The 25,015-nt window shown below is 44.9% G+C and overlaps 1 protein-coding gene across 5 annotated transcripts; it reads left to right on the forward strand.

The window, feature by feature from the left end:
* Nucleotides 1–3,875: 3,875 nt before the first annotated feature.
* LOC138758563 (tartrate-resistant acid phosphatase type 5-like) lies at nucleotides 3,876–24,750 on the forward strand. Of its 5 annotated transcripts, none has more exons than XM_069927659.1 (9): nucleotides 3,997–4,085; nucleotides 4,645–4,757; nucleotides 7,047–7,127; nucleotides 8,368–8,452; nucleotides 13,036–13,235; nucleotides 14,207–14,334; nucleotides 14,439–14,636; nucleotides 21,547–21,694; nucleotides 23,873–24,750. In XM_069927659.1, exons 4-9 carry the CDS (start codon nucleotides 8,368–8,370, stop codon nucleotides 24,113–24,115), a joined length of 1,002 nt encoding a protein of 333 aa, XP_069783760.1. In that variant the 5' UTR covers nucleotides 3,997–4,085; nucleotides 4,645–4,757; nucleotides 7,047–7,127; the 3' UTR covers nucleotides 24,116–24,750. The 5 variants fall into 5 exon arrangements, with proteins under 5 accessions (XP_069783758.1, XP_069783759.1, XP_069783760.1 ...); XM_069927661.1 differs by having other exon boundaries at nucleotides 4,026–4,109; XM_069927657.1 differs by lacking the exon at nucleotides 4,645–4,757 and having other exon boundaries at nucleotides 3,876–4,085.
* Nucleotides 24,751–25,015: the final 265 nt, after the last annotated feature.

The following is a 25,015-nucleotide window of genomic DNA, read 5'->3' on the forward strand; positions in this document are numbered from 1 at the left end:
AAACCCTGATGGGGAAAGTTTATTTGGCAAGACACTGACGTGGCTGATTAAAAGGGATCAGTTTGTGTCCAGAAACAACAGATCACTCTCTGAAAATTGACAAGAACCTTCCTGAGTGGTAACCATTTACCTTTCAAGCACCAAAGCTGGTGAAATTCATAAATATTAAATTCTGTGCACAGTATAAGAATTGCCTGCAACCAGTAAACTTAGAGGAATGAGAAATGAGATTGGACTGTTAACCAAATAAATTTTCTAAACTTACACACACAGTACATACACATGCACTTAGAATTAGAAGGGGGTTAAGTTAGGTTAGTTAATAGTGATAAGATAAAGTTTGATCCTGTTTTCATGTTTAAAGATAATCGAAACCAACCTTTGTTTAAGTAACCATTTGTCTTGGTGAATATCTATTATTCCTGGGTTTTGGAGTCCTCTGGGCTTGTAACAATATATACAAATATATAAATATTGTTTTGTACATAGGAGAGTCTCGGATTGTTAATGTGCGCAGAGTCATTAGTAAACTCATGACTCAGTCCACTGACATTCTTATCCAGATTATTGATGTATACATGGCAAACAACATCAATCCTTGCAGTACACCACAAGTAAGACTCCTCAACCACTGCCCTCTGCCTCCAGGCCAATTTTGGATCCAGTTTTTCAATATAACTTGGATCCAATTTGCCTTACCCTTCCTCATCAGCATTTGGGACTGTCAAAGGCCTTGCTAAAGTCCATGTAAACAACAGCTACCACATTGCCTGCATTAATTTTCTTACTTACAACCACAAAACATTCAATGACATTTGTGAGACATAATCTCCCTTGCACAAAAGCAAGCCAATACCTCTTCAATAGGCCCTTTCATGCTGCCATGTAAAATGGGGTTAACCAGGCAACTTTCCTGTTTAGCACCCCACTCATGCGGTAGCTTGAAAGGGTCCGATCCGGTCAACGTGGTCATAATCCAACCAGGTCCCTGACCTACCTCAGAGGTAGTCAGGGAACCCAGTTAAACTTAACCAGGACAGGTCCTCCGGTGGCTTGAACAACAAAATGGCCGACACAGTTACTCATGTGATGTCACCGCTGACGTCACAGAGAAATCCCTGGGTGAAGTGCCTGCTGCGATCAGGGGGGGAGAGCGGTCGCTGACGCAGGCCCCAGGGTTGAGGGGTGAGGTCTCTGCCGCAAGTGGGACAGAGGGGGTAGTTAGGTCACTTCCATGGGGAGAGAGGAAAGGGGTTGATGCTGCGGGGGTGGGGGAGAGGGGTCACTGCTGTAGGGGGAAGAGAGGGGTCACTGCCATGGGGGTGAGAGAAGAGGGGTCGCTGCTATGGGTGGGGGGGAAGAGTGGGGGGGGGGGTGTCGCAAACTGCTACTGCTGCGAACACCACTCCGGTTATGACAGATCAACAGTCACGGCAGCGGGACATTGTGGGGGGGTGGGGCACGATTGACAGGGTGGATGTTGATTGACAGTGGAGGTCACGACTGATGGGGGATGGTGATTGCTGGTGGGGGGGGCAACTGACAGCCAGTGGGGGACGTGGGGGAGATTTATCGATAGTTCCCATGAGTGCATGATGCATCACTTACCACGTCATTGCGGGGATGGGGGTGGGATCCCCCTTAAATCACCGGGTTGGTGATTTCATGGATTCATCCCTCTGCAGCTTAAAAGGTGCTGGAAGCACCTTTGCTCCACTAACCACACGTAGGTCGCAGGAGGGCTACCTGGGTGCTGCAGCTTAAAAGTGGCTAATGTCTCTTAACGGACTTCTTTTCCTTGTCTTGATAATGAGTAGCACTTAGAATCAGAATTAGAATCGGGTTTATTGTCATGTGTCTTGAAATTTGTTGTTTTGCAGAAGAAGATTGCGCATTATAGGTGGAAAATTGCAATAAATTACAGTAAAAAAAAATTTTAAATTTGAGGTGGTGTCAATCGTTCATTGTCTTCAGAAATCTGATGGTGGAGAGGAAGAAGCTGTTTTTTGCAACATTGAGTGTGTGCTTTCAGGCTCCTGTTCCTCCTTCCTGATGGTAGCAATGAAAAAAAGGCATGGCCTGGGTAATGTGGATGTTTTCTTGAGATACCTTCTCTTAAAGATATCCTTAATGGAGGGAAGATTAATGCCCATGATGGCACTGGCTGAGTTTACAACCCTCTGAGGCCTTTCCCTGTCCTGTGCATTGGCACCTCCGTACAGACAGTGATGCAACCGATCAGAATGCTCTCCACAGTAGACCTGTAGACATTTGCCAGTCTTTGGTGACAAATCTCCTCAAGCTCCCAATGAGATAGATCCATTGGTGAGCCTTCTTCATGAGTGCATGGAGTTGAAGGCCCCAGAATAGATCTTTAAAGTTCTTTACCCTCTCCATCACTGAACCCTCAATGAAGACTGGTTTGTCATTTCAGGGCAAAGGAAAAATATTTTTGCATAGTTTGTGATTGTAAAGGTGGGCTAAAAGAGGGTTTGAGGTGACTTTGGCCCCCTGGTATCCAGCACCTCTGGGGATTGCGAGTTGCTGGATAAGCAAATTTTCTGCTTGCTTGAGATTGCATATTGTGTGCATTAGAGAATTAACGGCAAGGCACACCAATTAAAATTTCCATATTTTTTACCAATTTACTTTCCATGATTGTTTTGTTCATTGCTTGAGTCTGCCTGATGCTTGAATTCCGGGTAACAGGGATTCTACTGTACTGAGAACAAAAGGGTCATGAGGGAAAGAAGAAGTCCCCTTGAGATTCAAGATAGGCATTATGTGTAAAGACAGAAGAGATGGGAAAGATTTTAAATGATGTTTTTGAAGGATAGTATATTTGTTTTCTTGGTTCTTTCAAACTTGCAGAGAAAATTAGCTTGAAATTAGAAAGCAGAGACTAATAGTGGAAGGAAGGTATTCTGCCTGAAGGCCAGTGACTAGTGAAGTACTGCTGTTCTGGGACCCCTGCTCTTGGTGATTTTTATAAATGACCTGGATGAAGAGGCAAAAGTTTAAGGTCAGTAAGTTTGAGGTTGACACAAAAGTTTGAGGAGCTGTGGAAGAAGTTGAAGGTTACAAGAGGATATGGACAGCATACGGAGAAGTGGCAGATGAAGTTCAATCTGGATAAGTGTGAGGTGATGCATTTTGGAAGGCTGAGCACAGGGTTAATGGTCAGTGACAAGAGTGTGGATCTTGGGATCCAAATCCACGCATCCCTCGGGATCACTGTATAGATTGCTAGCATAATTAAGAAGGCCTGTGTGCTGTTGAGCTTTATTAATAGGGGGGGTTGAGCTCAGAAGTCGAGAGGCCATGGTGAGACCACAGGTAGAGAATTGTGTTTAGTTCTGGTCACCTCATTGTAGGAAGGATGCGGAAGCTCTGGAGAGGGTGCAGAGATTTACCAAGATTTTGCCTGGATTGGATAATAAGTCTTATGAGGCAAGGTTAGCAGAGCTGGGACTTTTCTCTTTGGAGTGCAGAAGGGAGACTTAATAGAGGTCTACAAGATTATGAGAGGCATAGATAGGGTGGACAGCCAGCACCAGGACAAGATCAGCAAACAGCAGAGGACATATGAACAAAGTGAAGGGAGGGAAGATCAGGGGTAAGTTTTATACACAGAGCCTGTGGGTTAGGGTTAGGAATGCCTTGCCAGGGATGGTGGTGGAGGGGCATTTAAGAGATTCAGGCACATGAATGGAAGAAGGGGGAAGTATTTTTTTAAAGGAAGAGATGGGTCGGAACCATATGGAAGGCCTGCATTGCGTTCTATTTCCAATAGTTCGTGGTTTGAAGTCTGCGGAAAGGACAGGGGGTTTGCAATATTGGGCGGTGCACCTTCGCGCCTCCCCCCACCACCCCCGGCAAGAGGACGTAACATGACAGAGGCGGGGAGCAAAGGCTCCACCGCGGCTCGCAGTTCACGGAAGGGCAGGAGGTGGAACCTGCCCCCACACCCTGCTCACTTTGTAAACGCCACGCCAGGCTGTGGGTTCACCTCGAAGTCTGGCCTGCGGTCGGTCAAGGAACAGCGCTCCCCGGGGAGAGGCACGGGGCAAGGTCCAGGCGAGCTGGTGAGATGGGGGCGGGAGGAGGAGGTGGGTTTGCGTACTTAAGAAGCACTTTCTGATCGCAGGATCGGTCTTCCAACTTTTATAAAGGAGAGCAGGGACAGAGAGAGAGAGAAAGAAAGAGAGAGAGAAAGAAAGAGAGAGAGAAAGAGAGAGAGAAAGAAAGAGGCGAGATGAGATCCGAATGGGCTCGGGGAGGGGGTGGGTGCTACTTCGAGCAATTTGTCTGCTGCAGAGACAACGAGAGGCCCAGGACCCTGTGAACGTCTCTTGTCAGTTTCTCAAACTTTGAACAGAGGCTGACTTTAGGGGAGACAGTTGTTTTTTTTTTAAAGCAGAGTTGTGGGTGCCTAGAGGGTGGTGGTGTGGAGACTGGAACTATTAGGGGCGTTTAAGAGACTTCGAGGGGGAGGAAAGGCTTCGTTTTCTTTATGGGTCGGGACAACATTGAGGGCCGAAGGGCTCTCCTGCGCTGTAGTGTCCTGTGCTCTTTGGTTCCTTCCTGGGGTAACATGTGGTCCACATTTTAAGCTGACGAGCTCTGCTCCCTTTCCATTAACAGAGACATTGGTAAGGTGGACAGCCAGCAGCTTGTTTTCCACGGGGCTGGAGGAGAAAACACTAGAGGACACCTGTACAAAGTGAAGGGAGGAAAGTTTAGGGGAGCCGGCAAGGGTAAGTTTTGTTTTGCACAGAGTGGTGGGTGCTTGGAATGCCTTGCCGGGGTGATGGTGGAGGCTGGTTCAATAGAGACATTGAAGAGGCTGTCACGCACTCCGATTACCGGTGGGTTGAACCGGATAATTTAGCAGGTCCGTTTGGTAATCACGCTGTGTGAACCTTCCCAACCTAACAGGGCGAGTTAAATTCAACTGGGCTCTGACACACTTCACTGAGTTAATTCCCTTGAGGATAAGATGGGTGGGCTCTGAGTTTTAAATTTTAAATGATTTTTGTTCTTCTTCGGTATTCACTAAGGAAAGGAATGTTGAGCCAAGTGAAGTAAGAAAAACTAGTAGTGAGGTCATGAATAATATATAGATTAATGAGGAGGTAGTACTGGCAATTTTAAAGAGAATAAAGGTGGATAAATCTCCGGGTCCTGAGAAGATATTCCCGAGGACCTTGAGGGAGGTTAGTGTAGAAATAGCGGGGGCTCTGACAGAAATATTTAAAATGTCATTAGCCACGGGGGAGGTGCCAGAGGATTGGAGGGTGGCTCATGTTGTTCCACTGTTTAAAAAAGGCTCTAACAGTAAACCTGAAAATTATAGGACTGTGAGTCTGGTGTTGGTGGTAGGTAAATTAATGGAGCGTGTTCTTAGAGATGAAATGTACAATTATTTGGATAGACAGGGACTGATTAGGAGTAGTCAACATGGTTTTGTGTGTGGTAGATCATGCTTAACAATTCTTATAGAATTTTTTGAGGCAGTTACTAAGAAGGGAAGGCTGTGGACTTCAGTAAGGCCTTTGACAAGGTTCCGCATACAAGGTTAATTAGGAACGTTCAATCATTAGATATTAATGTTAAAGTAGTGAAATGGATTCCACAATGGTTGGATGGGAGATGCCAGAGAGTTATGGTGGAATATTGTTTGTCAAATTGGAGGCCGGTGATTAGTAGAGTGCCTCAGGGATCGGTACTGGGTCCATTGTTGTTTGTCATATATATTAATGATCTGGATGATAGGGTGGTAAATTGTATTTATAAGTATCTAGACGATATTAAGATTGTTGGACAATGAGGGAGGTTTTCAAAGCTTGCAGTGGTATGTAGGCCAGTTAGAAGAGTGGACTGAAAAATGGCAGATCGAGTTTAATAGTGAGAAGTGTGAGGTGCTACATTTCGGTAGGAATACTCAGCAAGGGTCATACACGTTAAATGGTAAACAATTGAGGGGTGCAGTAGAACAAAGGGATTTAGGAATTCTGGTACATAATTCCCTGGAAGTGGAGTCACAGGTAGATAGGGTGGTGAAGAAAGATGTTGGTATGTTGGCCTTCATAAATCAGAGTATTGAGTACAGGAGTTGGGATGTCATGTTGAAGTTGTATAAGGCATTGGTAAGGCCAAATTTGGAATATTGTGTGCAGTTTTGGTCGCTGAATTATAGGAAGGATATAAACAGAATAGAGAGAGTGCAGAGAAGATTTACAAGAAGGTTGTCTGGGTTTCAGGGTTTGAATTTACAGATAAAGGTTAAACAGGCCAGGACTTTATTCCCTGGAGTGTAGAAGATTAAGGGATGATTTGATAGAGGAATTTTAAATTATGAGGGGACAGATAGAGTAAATATGGATAGGCTTTTTCCATTGAGAGTGGGGGAGATTCAAACAAGAGGACATGGATTGAGGTTGAAGCGGGAAAAGTTTAGGGGAAACATGAGAGGAAATTTCTTCACTCAGAGGGTGGTGGGAGTGTGGAATGAGCTTCTGGCCAAAGTGGTAGATGTGAGCTCGATTTTAATATTGAAGGAAAAGTTGAATAGGTACATGGATGAGAGAGGTATGGAAGGCGCGGGTCAATGGGACTTGGAGGGAGAAGATGTTTGGCATGGGCTAGAAGGACTGAACTAACCTGCTTCTGTGCTTTAATTGCTTTGTGGTTATAAATATGGTTACTAATCGCTTTCTAGTGGTGTGAAAGCACAACCTGCTCTCTACCAGGTTGCCGATTAACAAGGTAAGTCGGTGCAGGGGGAAAGACTCCTGAGTGAAGAAGCATGCTTGATAAGTTTTCTCACTTCCCAGGAGGGATGGCAGTGTGAAAGGGGGTTAGACAGGCACGTGGATGGAAGAAAAATAGAGGGCTATGAGGAAGGAAGGGTTTAGTTATTTTTTTAGGTATACATAGGTCGGCACAACAACATGGGCTGAAAGGCCTGCACTGTGCTGTAGTGTTCTATGTTCTAAAAGTATTCCAGATCCCTTCACTCATCCTGACATTTGGCTTGGTTTCAGCCTAGTGGACAGATTCATCCATCTGTTGGCGCTGAGAAGAATTTTCCAGAGCTTTGTTTCGTGGAGTCAATATTTGCTCTAGTGAGTTATTATTTACTCTAGTGGGTAAATAATGTTTGCAAAAGCAACCCACAAAGCTTGGAGGGTGACTACATAGAAAAGACTGGAAGTACTTCGATCTTGGAGCATCTGTGGGGAGATGATAAGAAATGATGTTTCTAGTTCCGTTATGATTCAAAGGTTAACGATAAATGAGTTTTGAACAAGCGAGATAGGGGAAGGAGAAAGTTGAAGTAAAGGTTTGTTGGACAACAGCCCTTGATACTTGGTTTCCAACTTGGTAGAATAATATATTAGCCTTGGATGGAATCAGTAAATTAGTACCAGGGCTTTTAGAAGGTTAAAAAAAGAGGTCAACTCCATATTTTTTTTTCTGGCTCCATCTGCCCGAGATTCCTCGGTCCTACTGACCGTTGTCTCACCCCTCTCCCTCTGCACTCCCAGTCCTGATGCAGGGCCTGGACCCGAAACCGACTATTCCCTTCACCTCCGACCAATATAAACCCTCCAGCCGCACATTTATTTTTTTGCTCTAAATTCCATAAATCTCTTGCATCTTCAGAGGTTATAAACCCGGCCTCCAATTCCTTAAGTTTAGATCGAATGGCAATCTGTGTAAAATCATAGACTGCACATAGATGAATTATTTCTTTTAACGTGGAAAATTGGAACAAGAAGCCACAAACCTTGAAATTGAAGGTGGGAGGGATAATGTTCACTTTGAGTTTATGACTAAAATGTATAGATCTCACAAGGCAGCAAAATTAGGAAAATGAAAACAAATTTAGAAAAACGGAAGTGCAGAATACAAAACAGAGCCTGGGACTAAATTGCTGGTTCCTGCTCCATGTGCCTCTGTCCCCTGCATTACATTACCTTAAACAAAGGCTTTAGTCAGCAGGAATAACCTTGGAAGCTGGAACAATTGCCATAGAATGTGATTAAAGCAGAAACAAAGCATGCTGTAATCTGCTCTGGAGCAGAGTCCAAATCCTCGGCCCCAGGTTGTCAGACCAAAGAAAGCAGATAATTGGGTCACTGGGGTGGAAAAAAATCTCTGTGAAATCAAATGACAGGAAGTGAACCTGGAGCTGAGTCAATATGCTGGAAAAGGTTTAATTCTGCAAGTTTGGGGATGCATCCTGGAAATTGCAGAAGACATGTATATTCATAGAGCCAGGTGGGAGGAATTGTCTGGGTATTAAGATTCCCACAGGGTAAATTTCACCGGGGTATTAACCAAAATGTGTAACAATTTCAGATGGCCGTATTTGCAAAAATTGCACTGATGTTCCCACTCATGCTCCAGGGTGTAGTGGTAAGCCCCAGGCCTGCTGCAAAGTGGGGTAAGTATTGTTCATTTACATTTAGACACGCAACACGGTAACAGGCCCTTTTCGGCCCACGAGCCCGTGCCAATGAACCTACAACCCCGGTGCGATTTGAAGGGCGGCAAGCACCTTGAGGAAGCCCACGCTGACACGGGGAGAACTTACAAACTCCTTACAGACAGCGGAGGATTGGAACTCGGATCACTGTAACAGCATTGTGCTAACCACGCAGCTCCATATTTGCCCAAATGATGCTGCTAGCTTGCCTTCTCTAATAAACAAGCAATGCCCACAAGTGAGGAAACACACAAAGTGCTGTTACCAAGTTGTTTGTGTAGGATATGGCAACTGTGATGTTGCAGACTGCTTTCCTTAGTTTTATCAGTGGAATGTGGTGCAGATAAATTTATGACCAATGAGAGTAGGGTTGAAGAAACAAGTGGTCAACACTTCTGCAAATGTTCAAGTTCAATTTCATTATCATCTGACTGTACATATATAACCTGACGAAACAGTGTTTTACTGGTCCGTACATCATAATCACAGTCTCGAGGTGTGTGTGTGTGTGTGTGTGTGTGTGTGTGTGTGTGTGTGTGTGTGTGTGAGAGAATGAATGTGTGTGAGAGAGAGGGGAGGGAGAGAGAATGAGTGTGTGTGTGCGAGAGAGAGGGGAGGGAGAGAGAATGAGTGTGTGCGAGAGAGGGGAGGGAGAGAGAATGAGTGTGTGAGAGAGGGGGAGAGAGAATGAGTGTGTGAGAGAGGGGGAGAGAGAATGAGTGTGTGAGAGAGGGGGAGAGAGAATGAGTGTGTGAGAGAGGGGGAGAGAGAATGAGTGTGTGAGAGAGGGGGAGAGAGAATGAGTGTGTGAGAGAGGGGGAGAGAGAATGAGTGTGTGAGTGAGAGAGAGGGGAGAGAGAACTGAGTGTGGGTGTGCGCGTGTTTGTGTGTGCAAGAGAGGGGGAAGAGAGAGAATGACTGTGAGTGTGTGCATGTGAGAGAGGGGGAGAGAGAATGAGTGTGTGTGTGAGAGGGAGATTGAGAGAATGTGTGTGTGTTGGATTGATTTATTCAGTTACAGGATACTGTCTATCAGTCTCCCTGCCCATGGAAAGAAATCATTTCCAAGCCTGACAATCCTGCTTGACGGTAGTTGGTCAAAGATATATAATGGGGGTGGAAAGGATCTTCTATAATCCTTTGAGCCCTATTTAAGAAACGCTCCCAGTAAATGTCATCGCTAGGGGAAAAGGAGACCCAAGTGATCTTCTCAGCCTTTTTGATGATCCTCTGTAGTGACTTCCAGTTCAACACTTAGCATCTACCGTTCCACACGACGATGCAGCCAGAAGGACACTCAAATGTGCTCCTGTAAAATGTTGTTAAGATGGGGGCCGGTAGCCTTGCCGTCTCCTCAGCCTCCTTAGCATGATTAGGTGCTGCTGTGCCTTCCTGGACAATGAAGAGGCATTGAGGGTGCAGGGTAGGTTGTCCTTTATATGCACACGAAGGAACTTTGACTGAACCAGTGATGTGTAATGGACAATGGTCAATGATTCTGTTACAACTGAATCGGGCAGTCAGTGGTGTGTAAACAGTAATGAGGTGTGACAGTGCTCAGTTTGAAGGGGCTTGAGGTTTTCCTGCCAGCTACCAACACAGACAGAGCGTAGTCTTTCAGTCACCAAGTCCAGGATCCAGTTGCACAGACGGGCATTAAGTCCCAGGGAGGACAGTTCATCTTGTGTTGAATATTGAGCTGGTTTAAAAAAAACAGCCTGGTGTATGAGGCATTGTTCTCTGGGTGGGTCAGGACAGATTGGAATGTCGAGGCTATTGCATCATCAGTAGTCTGGTTTGATGATAGGCAAACTGGAGTGGGTCCAGTGTGGCTGGAAGGTGCAATTTGATCCATTCAGTCAGTCAAAGGACTTCATGATCATTAAGGTAAAACCCGAAGGTCTGGTTGGATTAAAAACACAAGTCAAACAGTGCACGTAAAGATACATAACCAGTGTTCTGTGCTTGAGGCCTTCGTCGAGCTCTAAGCAAAATGTAGGCAGGTGCCTGAGCCCGAAACGTTAGTTATGTAGCTTGAAGTTTGCTATATAAAGTAGACTCTTTAATCCACTGAGTTTCTCCAGCATGGTCACAGAGGTCAGTGCCACTGGGCACTATTTAGTCCAGTTAATGTCATTCACTTGAGCGCCTGGATGACAATGGCTGCCTTGAACCCTGCGGGGACAGAGGAATGCTCCAGTAAGATGCTGTAGATCAGCTGGGCTGCCCAGTCCTTCAGCACCCGACCAGATATGTGGCCTGATCCTTCTGCTTTGCCTGGGTTCACCCTGGATTGGATCCTCCTTTACCTCAGCTGCAGGTACGCAGGGTGCCTGCTCTGCAGGGGGGAGATGGGACTCTCTTGGGTTGTGGCGTCGTTTTCCTCTTTGAATGGTGCATAGAAGGTATTCAACCTGTCAGGGAGGAAGGCATCATTGTCTCTGGTTTGAATACCCTGCTACATTCACCTTGTGTTGCCAATGTCACCCAGGCATCTGTGGATTCTCCGTTCAGAGCCACACTTTGTATTCCCAATTGCACAGAGGCATTTCTTGCTGATTACCCAATCTGAAGGCAGCATCACGAGCTCTGAGCAATACACTAGCCCCATGGTTACCACCTTCAGTAACCCCTTACTGACCACAGAGCACCTATGGGATTGGAGCTCTGTGGTTAACAAGGGATTACTTAAGGTGGTATGAGTGGGAGAAAAAAAGGTGGAGAACCACTGCTCTAACCATGGCATTTAGCCATGGTTTTAATTTGCCCCAGCTGTGTAGCGTATGATCACTGTAACATTCCCAATATATTTGTCTATGCAGCTACTCATCCATGTTGATTAAGTGCAGGGACTTTCACATTTTTCAATGCTTGAATGAAAATTTGGGACTTGGCTCTACTGATTATTTTTTCCAACTCTTTGCAAGGCTGCACTGTTCAGTGTTTCTTCAAGATTCATGTTATAAAACAGAAAATGTGACATTACACTAAATTTCTTTTAGACTACTGTAAGGCAGACAAAAGATTCACCTTCAGCAAAGATTGCCTAGCCCCCAAAGTTATACACGAAAGTCAGTAGACACCGTGGATGAAGTAAAAACACAACACTGGAGAAACTCAGCAGGCAAACAGTGTCCTGTATGTAGCAAAGATAAAAATATATAACTGACGTTTTGGGCTTGAGCTGTTCCTTCATCAAGGTACGAAGAAAGAAAAGCAAAAGAAAAAACTGCCAGGGCCATTGGGTGTCCATGGGTTCACCTTCAGCACTCCCTCAGTCACGCAGCCTTCAGATTGAACCATCAGCAAACAAAGCTCCAGGTGCAAAGCTCTGGCATGATCAGGAAGTCTCCAGCACTAACGGCACCCTCCTCTCGTCCCATTTCTGATACCTGGCACCCCTTCAGCCAGTCTCGAGATGGTCTCCAGCAGTCCACAGCCCAGTGCAAGCCATTTGACTGCAGTCGCCAGCAGTCTGTATCCTCTGTGGGCACCTCGCCTCGAGTCACGGCAGCCTGCCTCCTGCGTGCACTTCAGTCTCCGAGACCCTCGCTGGTCCGCCACTGTGGTCACCATCCCGTGGGTCATCTCCTCTGCTTCTCTTTCTCAAGCAGGGGATGGTCTCCCTGTTTTTTGGTGCCTGCACCAGTCCTCTGTTTCCCTGGAGTCTGCAAACCCTTGTGGCAGCTGCTGATCACAGGCACTGCCATCTTGGGCCCAGAACCCGCGGTCGCGGGATTTTAAAATAAACCACCGTTGGCTCCTTTAACAGGCCTCTTAAAGCCTCTATAGAGCCAACGGCAGTTGGTCTGGGCGGTTGGACCCCCTGACGCAGAGCGCTGACACTTCACTTGCTTGGGTCCAACCCAGCAGCCGCGCTACCATTTTATTCTATGCCCCATCTGTCCAGATGTTTACAAAGAACTCAAGGTATGGTGAGAGAATTGCTGTAGGTTATCTGGATGATGTTTGGCAATTGGGAAACTCCTTGCAAAATGGCACAAGTGGACTGAAATTCCTTGAAGTTTGTGGGCTTTGGATGAGAGTTAAACCTGTGTGCCCGTGTTTGTTACTTTCGGTCGTCTCGTTGATCTGCTAATTTCTTCCTTCATGTTTATATTCCCAATCTCAAAACCCAGGGAATTCCCGTTTTCATCTTGAGATTTTGTGCAGCTTACAAATTCTGATTGTGGGTTGATGGTTGGGAGAGAGAAACCAAAAGAGGTGGGGAAAGATGGATTACAAATCAAATGTTTACCTTGTAAAATTATAGCAGAGGCAAAGTCTATTCAACTCATTACATCAGTTATTTGATGAATATAGTAAAACCCCTGTTAACTCAAAGCAACCGGCAACAAAATCACGGAAAGTAAATAGGTAGAAAAATACAGGGATGGGTAAAATTAGCGCCACCTAGCAGTTAGTTTGCCAAACATTTAGTTTCAAGCAACCGAAAAATTCCTATCTATCATAGATGCCAGATACCAAGGGTTTTCTGTAGTTGTATAATCTGTGTAACTCTGTTGTATTATCCCTTACAGATAACTCCAAATCTGTCCGTTTCTTGGCACTTGGTGATTGGGGTGGACTCCCATTTAAACCGTACACAACGCCTGTGGAGAAGAATACAGCCCATCAAATGGGGGTTGTAGCCGAGACAATGGGCATTGACTTTATTCTATCACTGGGGGATAACTTTTATTACAGTGGAGTTAACAACGTCACTGACCACAGATTTCAGGTACTGTTATGATTTGTAAATTTCTTATCCCGGGGAGAACAGCAATAGCCCTACCTGCAGGTGGACAAGTTGTGTGTGAACAAGGCTAGTGAACACCAGTTAACCCGATGCCAATAGGCACAATAGAGGCGAGAATGGAGGTTGACAAAGAATAGTGCGAGAGTAGTTGGCGCTGACCCAAACAGTCACAGTCTCACCTTGTTAAAAGTGTGATGTATATTCCAGATGCTGCAGGACCATTACAAAAATTTGGCATTGAGGTCAAAGCAAGACCTCAGTACAAGTTAAGTGAAGTTTTAATAGAGCACTTGAAGAGTAAGATGGTGGTTTAGGTACTGTAGATTGGGGCCCATGTAACTGAAGGATCCTAAGTACGGCACCAATGAAATATTTGCACCTGTAATAGTCGATCCTGTGTAAAAGTCGACCCCATTTTTTGTTCCAATATTGTGTGTTTTCCATATATCTCGTGTAAAAGTTGACTCCCCACACCCCACCCCTGGAGCTCCCGATGCCTGGACTGCGGATCCTCGCCTCGGCTGCCCACCTGTCCAAGCTCCCCGACGCCACGAACGCGGACCTACAACCTGGTCCCAGCCGTCTAAGCTCCCAGCACCTTGAATGGTACTTACTGTGGTCAAAAGTCGACTCTGTGTAAAAATCGACCCCCTAAATTTGACCCAGAAAATTGGTCCCCAAAATTCAGCTATCTGTCAATGGCCAGAGATGGAAGGGAGCAGAGAATGAAGGATTAAAGGGGTGGAACAGGTTATAGAGATGAGGTGAGAGGGTATGGAGATTCAACAGTGGTGAGATACACAGAGATCTCCACCAAACTTGGCATCTCAAAGGAGTGGAGTGAGAATTCCCCACCTTGGTGTGAGATAAGTTTCAAAAGGCACACACTGGTGAAATAGTTTGAGACAAACAGCTTGATGTTCAGAGGTTGCAGTGTTTCTTTGTGATCACAGGAAACATTTGAGGATATCTTTTCTGCCAACTCATTGAAGGACAAGCCCTGGTATGTTGTGGCAGGAAACCATGATCACTCAGGCAATGTCACTGCACAGATCAAGTATTCCAAAGTGTCCAAGCGATGGTGAGATGGGTTATTCCCTGCAGTTTCCCACTTCTCCAACATCTCCACTCTTCCTGACTCATTTTACTCTGAACGAAATTCTGTACAATTTTATTTTAATTCAGGAATTTTCCACATTATTACTACGACCTGAATTTTGCCATAGCAGGCTCCAATACCACCATTACAATACTGATGTTGGACACCGTCCTGCTGTGTGGAAATTCTGACGACTTCATGGGAATGGGACCAGAGGGACCATCGGATCATCGTGTGGCCAACGCACAACTTCAGTGGGTTCAGGAGAAATTGAAGACTTCCAGGTATGTAAACAGGCCGCTTTTTTTTTTGTTGCAATAACTGAGCAGTCTTTGTGGTACTGTTCTGTAAACTTGCAATGTTTAACTCTTCTGAAGAGACAAAAATTGCATTTGTAACTTCATATTTTTGGAATATTTTATTAGTACTCCATAGTTAGTTTTGAAATGTTACCCAATTTCTTTCTGTCAGTATGTTTGGCATGGTTAGTGTAGCAGTCAGCGCAATGCTGATATAGCGCCAGCAATCGGTGTTCGAATCCCACGCTCTCTGTAAGGAGTTTGTAGGTTCTCTCTGTGTCTTTATGGGTTTTCTCCGGGGGCTTCAATTTCCTCCCACCCTTCAAAAACGTACCGGGGACTGCAGGTCAATTGGGCGTAATTGGGTGGCACGAGTTCATGGGATTGAAGGACCTATTACCATGCTGCATGTTTAAGTTTATGGTATCCTTGAGCAAGGAATAGTGACGGCTTTCTCTACTTTGCTGCCCACCAAGAAGACCTTTTCAACTTTTCTAAAGGCACTAATGAGTTTGATGCAGCTCCCAATGGTTCAGAAATCATGTCGATGAGCCGAACTATTAGATCAGGGAGGGAACCAGGGATCCAGAATCGTGGGCAGGGTGTGCAGCCACAGTCCAGTGGTCTGGAACCAGTGACTAGATCATGGACCGGGGGCCAGATATGTGCAATAAATGAGGGGCAGGGTCTCAAACATCGGAGGTTAGGAACGTGGTTAGGTTTGCAATCAGAGCTGAGGTATGGAGTGTTTATACTTCCTGCTCCTGTGTAATACTCCTATGTGGATTGGTAGATACCGGATGTAGAGCTCGTCGAAAGAACCAAAGACTTGTTGATCCAAACCAAGGCTTTTATTAGCAAAAGACCGGAGCTCTTCACAGGTGGCCGACCAGTCCGGAATGATCCGACCTGGCTAGGGACACAACCCTTTAAGGCCCAGACAATAGGAGTGGCTTAGCTCTCAGCCAATCGCTGTAAGCACAGTCTAGATACAGTAACTATATACACTATGTACATTGGTGATAGACCTGTACTATCACACCGGATAAGTGCGTTTTCCATTAGCTTGAGACTATTACAATGCCTAACTACTACACCTGCATTGAAAATAACCAGTTTAAAAGACAAAAATACTCTACTGTACTTACATGAACAAACTTCACTTGCATGAATATATAAACCTTAAAGCATTTTACTATATTTTCAGTCACATTCTTTGAAAACATTTAACCATCGCTGCATCTGCAGGTTCCTCCCCCTCCAAGGAGCAGCCCGAAAGACGAACAATAACATTATAGATAATTAACACCCCTCCCACCCCACCCCGCCAATGTTTATAGATAAAGCCTCTGACCAGAGTGACTTTTACCAAGCAGGGATAAGGAGACACTTTAGCAACTGTTTCAGTCTCAGAGAATGCTGCAAAACAACGTATCCAGTTTCTGTTAAACCCTCTTCCCCCCCTCCCCCCCCCACCGCCTTCTTCCCCATCACCTTTCCCCCAGCTCTTTCTCTCTTTCCATCGACATCTGATTTCAGTTAAACCCACCCCTCCTTCTTCTACCCTGTCACCTTACCCCCAGTTCTCCCTCTTCCCTCAGTCTCCTTTAACAGAGCCAAAAACCATCCTCACCTCTCCTCATCATATCCAATTAGTATCTTTTGTTGGTCTGGACTCCTCCCCAGGCCAGTCTACAGTCTTTATTTTGACACCTTCCTGTTCTTTGCTTATTCCTTGAAGAGGGTTCAGACCCGAAGCATCAGTGATATATCTTTACTTCCTATGGACGCTGCGAGACCGGCTGAAATCCTCCAACATTTCTGTGTGTTTTTTACTGCAATCACAGCGCCTGCGAACTTTCATGTATCACTTGGAGACGCCTGTCAAAACACATCAACAAATAACTCCTTGTGAATATGCTATCATGCATGGTCACTGTAACCAGCTTTGTGGACAAATTGTTGCAAAAGGATCCACACTTGGAGAACAGGGCAATTTGTGATTCTTCAATATTCTGGGGTCATGACACGGTTTCCGCAGTTGTTAGTGCCACACTGTTCCAGCACTGACGATTGGGGCCAGGGTTTGAATCCCATGCCATCTGCACGGAGTTTGTACATTCTCTCCATGTCTGCATGGGTTTTCTCCAGGGGCTCTGGTTTCCTCCCATCCTTCAAAATGTTACCGCTAGTTGTAGGTCATTTGGGTGTAATTGGGCGGCACAGGCTTGTGGGCAAAAAGGGCTTGTCATTGTGCGACATGTCTAAATTTAAATTTATTTTATAAATGCTATGGTTCTCAGAACTGTGCTACGTCGTGCACTCAAGTCCAGGAATTGGACTTCAACCAGTGATGATCGGAATTGGGCAAGAGTCCGATGACTGATCCGACAGTGCAGTTTGTTTTTAAATTTGGGAACTTGCACTTAAGATCTGCGAACAGCCTTTGTTCCCTGGTGATGAGTTGTTAAATGTCAGCATTGGTGTAAATTACTCATACAGGATTAGACAACAGGCTGATTTGACACAACTGAGCAAGCAGTTCATCTCTGAGCTACAGGATCAGGAACTCAGCTGCTTCTGATTGTTAACCTGTCCTGTAGAGAGCACAGCAAAATGCAACATTGAAAGAATATATATTAGGCTAGATCAAAGAATCAGCATGTGGTAGCGCATGGCCACCACATTCAGGCTGATCAATAGGCACCCACAACTTGTTAACCTCGTAAGACATATGGTAGGAGCAGAAATAAGCTTCTTGGCCCATCAAGTTCACTCTGTCATTCCAACCATTCACCCCTACTCAGCCCCACTCCCCTACTTTCTCCCCATAACCCCTTGATACCATGACTATTCAGATGCCTATCAATCTTTGCCTTAAATGCACCCAATCAATGTCTTGGGCATCTGAGGCAGAAATTTCCAAAGATTTACCACTATCTGGCTGAAGAAATCCCTGCGCATCTCTGTTAGCTTGACTGTACCTCTTACACCCCATGCCCCGTAAGGATTCTGTTCCTTTCTCACAATTCCTCTATTTCTGTTACATCTCCTCCCATGACGAGGACTTCCAAGATGTCCTCCTCCTTCAAAACACGTGGTTCCCCTTCATTAGCATCAATTTGGCCCTCACCCGGATATCCTCCATTACTTGCACATCTGCCCTGCCCCCGTCTGCCCTCAAGTTCAACAAGGACAGGATTCACCTCCTCATCTACTAGCCTCCACATTATCCTCCACCATGTCTGCCACCCCCATACACATCTTTCCCTCTCCTCCCCTCTCTGCCTTCCATCAGGACCTCCCTCCCTCCATGACTGCCTCATTCACTTCTCCCTTCCCGCCAATTGCCCCCTTTGGCACCTACACTTGGCATCCGATGCTTCTGCTGAGCTCTACATCAGAGAGACTGTGCGCAGACTAGGAGATTACTTCACTGAGTACCTTTGCTTTGTCTGTTGCAATTCCGGGACCTCCCCCACCGTGGAAACCCATTTCAATTCCCCACCCCATTGCCATCCCATGCTGGCATATCTGTCTCTGGTTTCATGCACTGCTTGAATGAGATCACCCACAAATTGGAGCAACAATGCCTCATATTCCGACTGGGCGCTCTCCGACCAGATGGCATTAAATCTTCCCCAGTTTCCATCTCCCCTCCCCGCAACCTGCCTCTCTCTTCCCCTATCCCTATGTCTCCTTTCCCCTAGCTTTCCCTCTCCTTTCCTCCAGCTCTGTATTTACCCTCCTCTAACCAATTCTCTCCTGCCCTCCTATCCATGTTCAATGATCACCTGTTGGCCAGCACTGCTCCTGACCTCAGACCTTTTATTCAGGTGCCTGACTGCTTTTTGCTCATACCTTGACAAAGGGCTCAGCCCCAAATTGTTGATTGTATATCTCCACCAGTCTCATGAGGAAGGCCGCTGTGGCTAACCCCTGGGGAGGACAAAGAATCTGGATCACAATCAAGGTGGTAGAGAAGGTCCCCTGTTTTCCTGGGGCCTTTTCACCTGGAAGATCTTGATGCAATACTGCCAATTTGAAGCAAAGACTTCTACGACCCCCACCCCCCTAGGACGTCCAGAATAACAGTCATAGAAACAGAAAAATAGATGCAGGAGTTGGCCATTTGGCCCTTCAAGCCTACACCACCATTCAGTATGATCATGGGCTGATCAGCATCCTGCCTTCTACCCATACCCCCTGATCCCCTTAGCCACAGGGGCCAAATCTAACCTACTCTTAACTATTGACAAGGAACCGGCCTCAACTACTCTCTGTGGCAAAGAATTCCACAGATCCACCACCCTCTGAGAGAAGAAATTTTTCCTCATCTCAGTCCTAAAAATCTTCCCCCTTATCCTTAAACTGTGACCCCTGGATCTGTTTTTTTTCCCAGCATTGGAAACAACCTACCTGCATCTAGTCTGTCTAACCCCTTAAGATTTTTTTTGTTTCTATAAGATTCCCCCCTCAATCTTCTAAATTCCAGAGAATACAAGCCTGGTCTATCCAATCTTTCTTCATATGCAAGTCCTTCCATCCCTGGTATCATTCTAGTGAATCTTCTCTGCACCCTCTCCACAGTGAGGATGTCCTTCCTCAGATAAGGAGACCAAAACTGCCCGCAGTACTCCAGATGTGGTCTCACCAAGGCCCTGTACAGCTGTAGCAGGATCTCTGTACTCCGATCCTCTTGCTATGAACACCAACATAGCATTCGCCTTCCTCACCGCCTGCTGCACCTGCAGGCCCGCTTTTACCTCAATGTGACATTCAAAACATTGGCAGAATGGCAGAAAATGGTCTACAACCCTGGCAAAGGGGAATGTGGCTTCACTCTCACTGTTCTTCACCCTTCCAATGCAGAAGGAACAGAGAGTGGTCAGCACAAGAAGCCCTGCAGACAACTGAGAGACAAGGACTCAATGGGCACTGTGGAGTAGACCGTCCAGACATCTGGCATAAAGCTAAATCACAAACCAGCTCCAGGATTTGGCCTCCCAGTCAGATCCTTCCTGTACAACCAGAACATCATCCACAACATGCGCCATCCCCAAGAGGACCTCAGTGGAGTGGAGGTAGTCATCCACCTCTTTGCAGAATGCAGATTGGCTCAGAGCGTGTGGAGAAGGATGCAAGGTCCTTGCCACGGTTCAACCCCAGCAGCAGCGTGACAGAGGACTCTCTTTTCTATGGGCTATTCCCAGGGGACGCAAACAGTCAGACATCCAGAACTGCTGGGAGACCATTGACATGGTGAAAGATGCGCTTTGGTCTGCCTGAAACCTCTGCCAGCACACAGAGACATCGGGACAGGAACGCTGCTGCTGACTGACACATTCCAGGCTGCAGGAGGACGTACTGAGGTTTGGTGCAGCCAACACAAGGGCACTGCGGAGAAGGACCACAGAGCAGCCATTCTCAACCTTTACTTGGCTTTGGTCCCCTTTGGTCTCTGCTCAAAGCTTGTGGGCCCCCTTCCCTGTGAATCAATCCAGTTTTGGTTTCATTAGTACTTCTCTCCTATGCATAAAAATAATGTTATAAGAGGTAAAAAGAAAACAAGGCTTTTACTTTAATACGCTGTGGCCCCCAAGGTAGCTGTAGGGCTCCCGTTGAGAATGTCTGGTTCTTCCATCACTATGCATCGAGGGGCTAAGGCCCAGAGGTGAAAATAGAGGGGAATGTAATAATGTACAGGTAGTCGTCAGCTTTCAACCGTGTTCCATTCTGACCGACCAGTCAGATCTGGAAATGGACGCAAGTCGGAATTTCACTGTATTCGTTTTTATCAGTCATCAAATACAACATGGTGACCACCGAGGCCAGCTCTCAAGAGAATTTGGCCAACCCCTGCTATAGGTGCTATTTTCCATAGATAAGCCCCTATTTTCACCCCAAAAGCATAATTTTTATATTTACATATATTTTTTCTTTATTTTTTTTCCCATTTACAGATGGTTGTAAGTGGGGACCACCTGTACCGTGATGCAAATGTCTGGATATGAAACTAATGGGAAAAGACATTAAACCAGTTTCCTATTGTAAATGATTTATGTTGAATAATTTGCTGTTAGACAAGTGCCAAGAATATTGCAAATAGATTGCCTGGCCACTGCCAGTGCAAGTTTAAGAGATTCTAATTGGTAGTTGGACAGCCTAATTTTAGGTTTTATGTCCATAATATTTCCTTGTAGAAACAATTGTGGACTTTGGGGCAATTGTTTCCCAATAATCTGGTGTAATAAAATGCTTAAATCTCCACCCCCCCCCCCCCCGCACTTTTGTTGGGACACCTTCCGGCATTTTCTCAAACCTCGATGAAGGGCTCAAGCTCGAAACGTTGGTTCTGTATCTTTACCTTTGCTACATAAAGGACACTGTTTGACCTGCTGAGTTTCTCCAGTATTTTGTGTGTTTTCACTCCAAGCAGATAGTACTTAGTTTTAAAAATGTCGAGAACATTGTATATCTATGAGCTCGAGATAAATTCTCCACACTCTTGGAAAGGATTAGTTGTTGAGTAATTACAGTAATTTTTTAGAAAGCTATTTAATAATGAAGGCAGAGGAATGATCTATTAATGCCTCGTATACTCTCACAGTTTGGAACTTAATTCACAGATGTAAAGTAACAAATGTTTCTATCTTACATGTAATGCGTTCCAGATCTCCTGGCCTGCTCCATGTCACCAGAAACCCTATACTGGTTTATAAATCTTACCATGGCTTCCTCTTCATCCGACAACCCATCCTACATCCCTCAGACTTGCATCCTCTATGTGAATTTTTATAGTGTCTTTAAGGCATAAAATGTCTCTTGAGATTTTGGGAAAGCAAATAGAGAAAATTGGGTCAATGTTTACTGATTTAAGTTGTTTTTTTCACAGGTCTGACTTCCTGATTGTAGCTGGTCACTATCCTGTTTGGTCAATTGCTGAACATGGGCCCACCAAGTGTCTGGTTCAGAAGTTGTATCCGCTGCTCGTTCAGTACAGGGTCAGTGCATACTTCTGTGGACATGACCACAACCTGCAGGTAGGGTTCAGCAAAAGTGAGAGGTGTGCAGGTCAATAATATTTTACTGTTTGTATTCAGTCTCCCCAAAACTTGCATAACATCTTGTGAATACTATCCACTAATACAGTAGATAACCTGGCACCTATGGAGTTTGGTAGATGCCGGATAAGTGAATTTTCCAGTTGCTTGAGATTGCATGTTGCATGATTGGCAAACTAATGGCGAGGCGTGCCAAAACATCAGTATTTTTTACCTATTTATTTTCAGAAATATTTTTGCCGGTTGCTTGAGGCTGACAGTTGCTTGAATTCCAGAAAACTGGGGTTTTACTATAGATGAGATTGAGAATTTTCTACTGGTGCTTATATACTGCATATACCAGAACCACAAACTCAGAGACTTATTTAAGGGCTGTTACTTGTGCACTTTATTGATTTTCTTTATCTGTTTACAGTTCTTTATTTGTTTACATGTTCACACTGTGTAAAATGTATTTTTGCACTACCAGTTAGTGGTAATTCTGCTGTGCCCACAGGAAAAAGGAATCTCAGGGTTGTATGTGATGTCATGTATGTATCCGATAATAAATCTGAAATCTAAATCTACTGACATTAAATGCTTTTCTGTAGAATTTTGCAGCCTTCATTCAAGCAATTGAGTGAATTGTTTTTGACAATAAGCTGACCGTGGGGCAGTCATGACTGGACATACTCAGCCTTTGTTCCATATTTATATCGGCTTTCTACAACATTGGATGAGAGTGTTTAAATCCTGGCTGGATTTTGTCAGTGGAGGAATAGCATGGAAAAGCAGAAGTTGTGTTCGATGTGCATAAAACATCGGTTCAGCCACAAAATATTATGTTATATTCCTGACCTTCTTTCGCAGAGGAAGGATGTGAAGGTTCTAGAGAGTGTTGAGAGAGATCTGCTGGAATTTAACTTTAATGTAGGTGTACAGCATGCTAGTAGTCTCTTCCGGCTCACAAGCCTGTGCTGCCTAGTTACACCCAATTGACCTGCAATCCCCATATGTTTTGAAGGGTGGGAGGAAACTGGAGCACCCGGGGGAAACCCACGTAGAAACAGGAAGAACGTACCAACTCTTCACCCGGATTCGAACCCGGGTCACTGGTGCTGTAACTGCGTCGTTAGACACTAACCGTTCAGTTAGACTGTAGAATCTGGGGTTCCTCAATCTGGGACTGAGAGAAAACTTGATGCATTTGTGGAGGATTTGAATAGAATAATTAGAGAGTCGTTGTTCCCAATAATGACTGGGTCAAGAACCTAGTGATGTAAGCTTAAAATTTTAGGCAAAAGGTATAAGGGAATGGGAGGATTTTTTTGTGAGTATTTAAGGTCTGGAACTTGTAACCTTCAAGGTGGTTTTTGAAAGTGAATTGGAAAGGCACTAGGGAAAATATATTGCAGGACTATAGCAAAAGAACAGGCTAATGGTTGGACTGGCCTACAAGCATCTGACATACTGATTTAATGGGATAAAAGGACCCCTGTGTGATTCTCCCTCTTTCCTTGGTTAGAGAACTGAATTCAATTGGACATCAGCAAACTTCAAAGTTCAGATTTAATGTCAGTGGACATACCTGACATCAAATACAACCTTGAGATCCTTTTCCCTGTGGGCCAGGCAGAATTTCTACCTATCGGCAGTGCAAAAAAAAATTGTACTCGAGAAACATACTTATACAAAAGAGAGAAATGTAAAGAAAGCTGAAAGTGCAAACAAACTGTGCAACACGGAAAATAAAGATTCAATGATAAATAACGTGCAAAGTAAGAGTCCTTAAATGAGTCTCGTGAGTGTGATGGTGGACCTAGTGGGAGGAGTCTTGTGGCACCTCTACCTCTTTCTCTTGGTTTAACCTAACTACCTCAGCATAGACTAATCCTTGGACCATTTGGGTGAAGAAATAGCAGAACCTTTTGGCACAAGCTTAAACCATTTTGCCCACATCTACCAAAATGGACCAGCATGCTGGACATAGTTATTGACCGATCCGTGGGAAAATTATGATCTCTCAAAGTTAAACTGATAGTTTGTTGAATACAGTGGCTCCCGTCATCGGTTGCCTTTCTAACCTTGTGTGGTAAAGAGAATGACAGAGTCTCTAGGTACAGTGTATAGGGCTCATTTAAATCCAAAGTTTGAGAATTTCCTCTTCTTTTGTTTCAGTTTATTCGGGATAGTGATGGGATTGGTTATGTCTTGAGTGGAGCTGGAAACTTCATGGAAAATTCAACCAAGCACAAGCACCATGTTCCAGAGGGTTGGTTGAAATTTTTCTACGCGGATATTAGCTCCTTCGGGGGCTTTGTTTATGTGGAGATAGTTCCGGAGCAGATGATTATCACCTACATCGAGGCACACGGCAAATCACTGTATCGGACTACCATCCCTAGACGATCGAGCAGGTGAAATTTCAAGCCATTTAGCGCCTGAAGAGGGAAAATAAAAGACCTTGCTTCATTTAACCGACGGGTTAGACAAATCCTGCTCTTGAAGCTGGTTTGTCTGCTGAAACTTTGTACTCTTTAGCCCAATCTTTCAAATGGAACAGTCATCAATTTCCTATCCATACAAATATTTGGGACCTGACAACAAAAGCTGCACATAGGCAGGCGAGTGTTGAGGATTCCTTTCCTTCCATCTCTGCAATACTTTCACTGCACTCAGGTGTTTTGACAATTACTCTCCTATATCCTTGGTTCACTGGTGTGCCAATGCCAGAAATGCATCAGAAGAATAATTTCATTTCAGATTAGACCACAGATCGAGGAAGAACAAGACCCACTTGGTGATGGGCTAGCAGTAATGCAGACTTACGGAGTGTATTAGAGGGAAGGCCTTGAGTAGAATAAAGAGCTGTGCTTTCACAATCATCTGCTCAAAACTACGACCTCTTGCACTCAGTTCCAGAAAAAATTGGCTGGGTGCTTGCCAGATGAAAAAGCATTTATTGTCTTTATTGTAATCTAATCCCGTACACATGCAATCGCTCCATATCCTTCAATATCATCAATTAATAAACACCTGTCGCCTATTGAAATTAAGATTAGTCATTGCTGTTAGTCAATTTTAATTTACATAGTGTCAGAAATAATTGCTTCATAACTTCACACCCAAATCTCCCCTTTTAATCTTACAAATTCCAGGGAATGGGATTTAGTTGGTCTGCTTTTTCTTCTTGCATTTTCTCAGGGAATCTATACAGCTAACACATTGTCTGCAACAGCATATAATCCTCCAGGATTTTGTACACCTCAGAGAAAAGTTTTATTGCCTTATATTTCCCCTTTTTCCCTCAATATACAACTT

Source organism: Narcine bancroftii, chromosome 3 (genome assembly GCF_036971445.1).
Source record: "Narcine bancroftii isolate sNarBan1 chromosome 3, sNarBan1.hap1, whole genome shotgun sequence".
NCBI lineage: Eukaryota > Metazoa > Chordata > Chondrichthyes > Torpediniformes > Narcinidae > Narcine > Narcine bancroftii.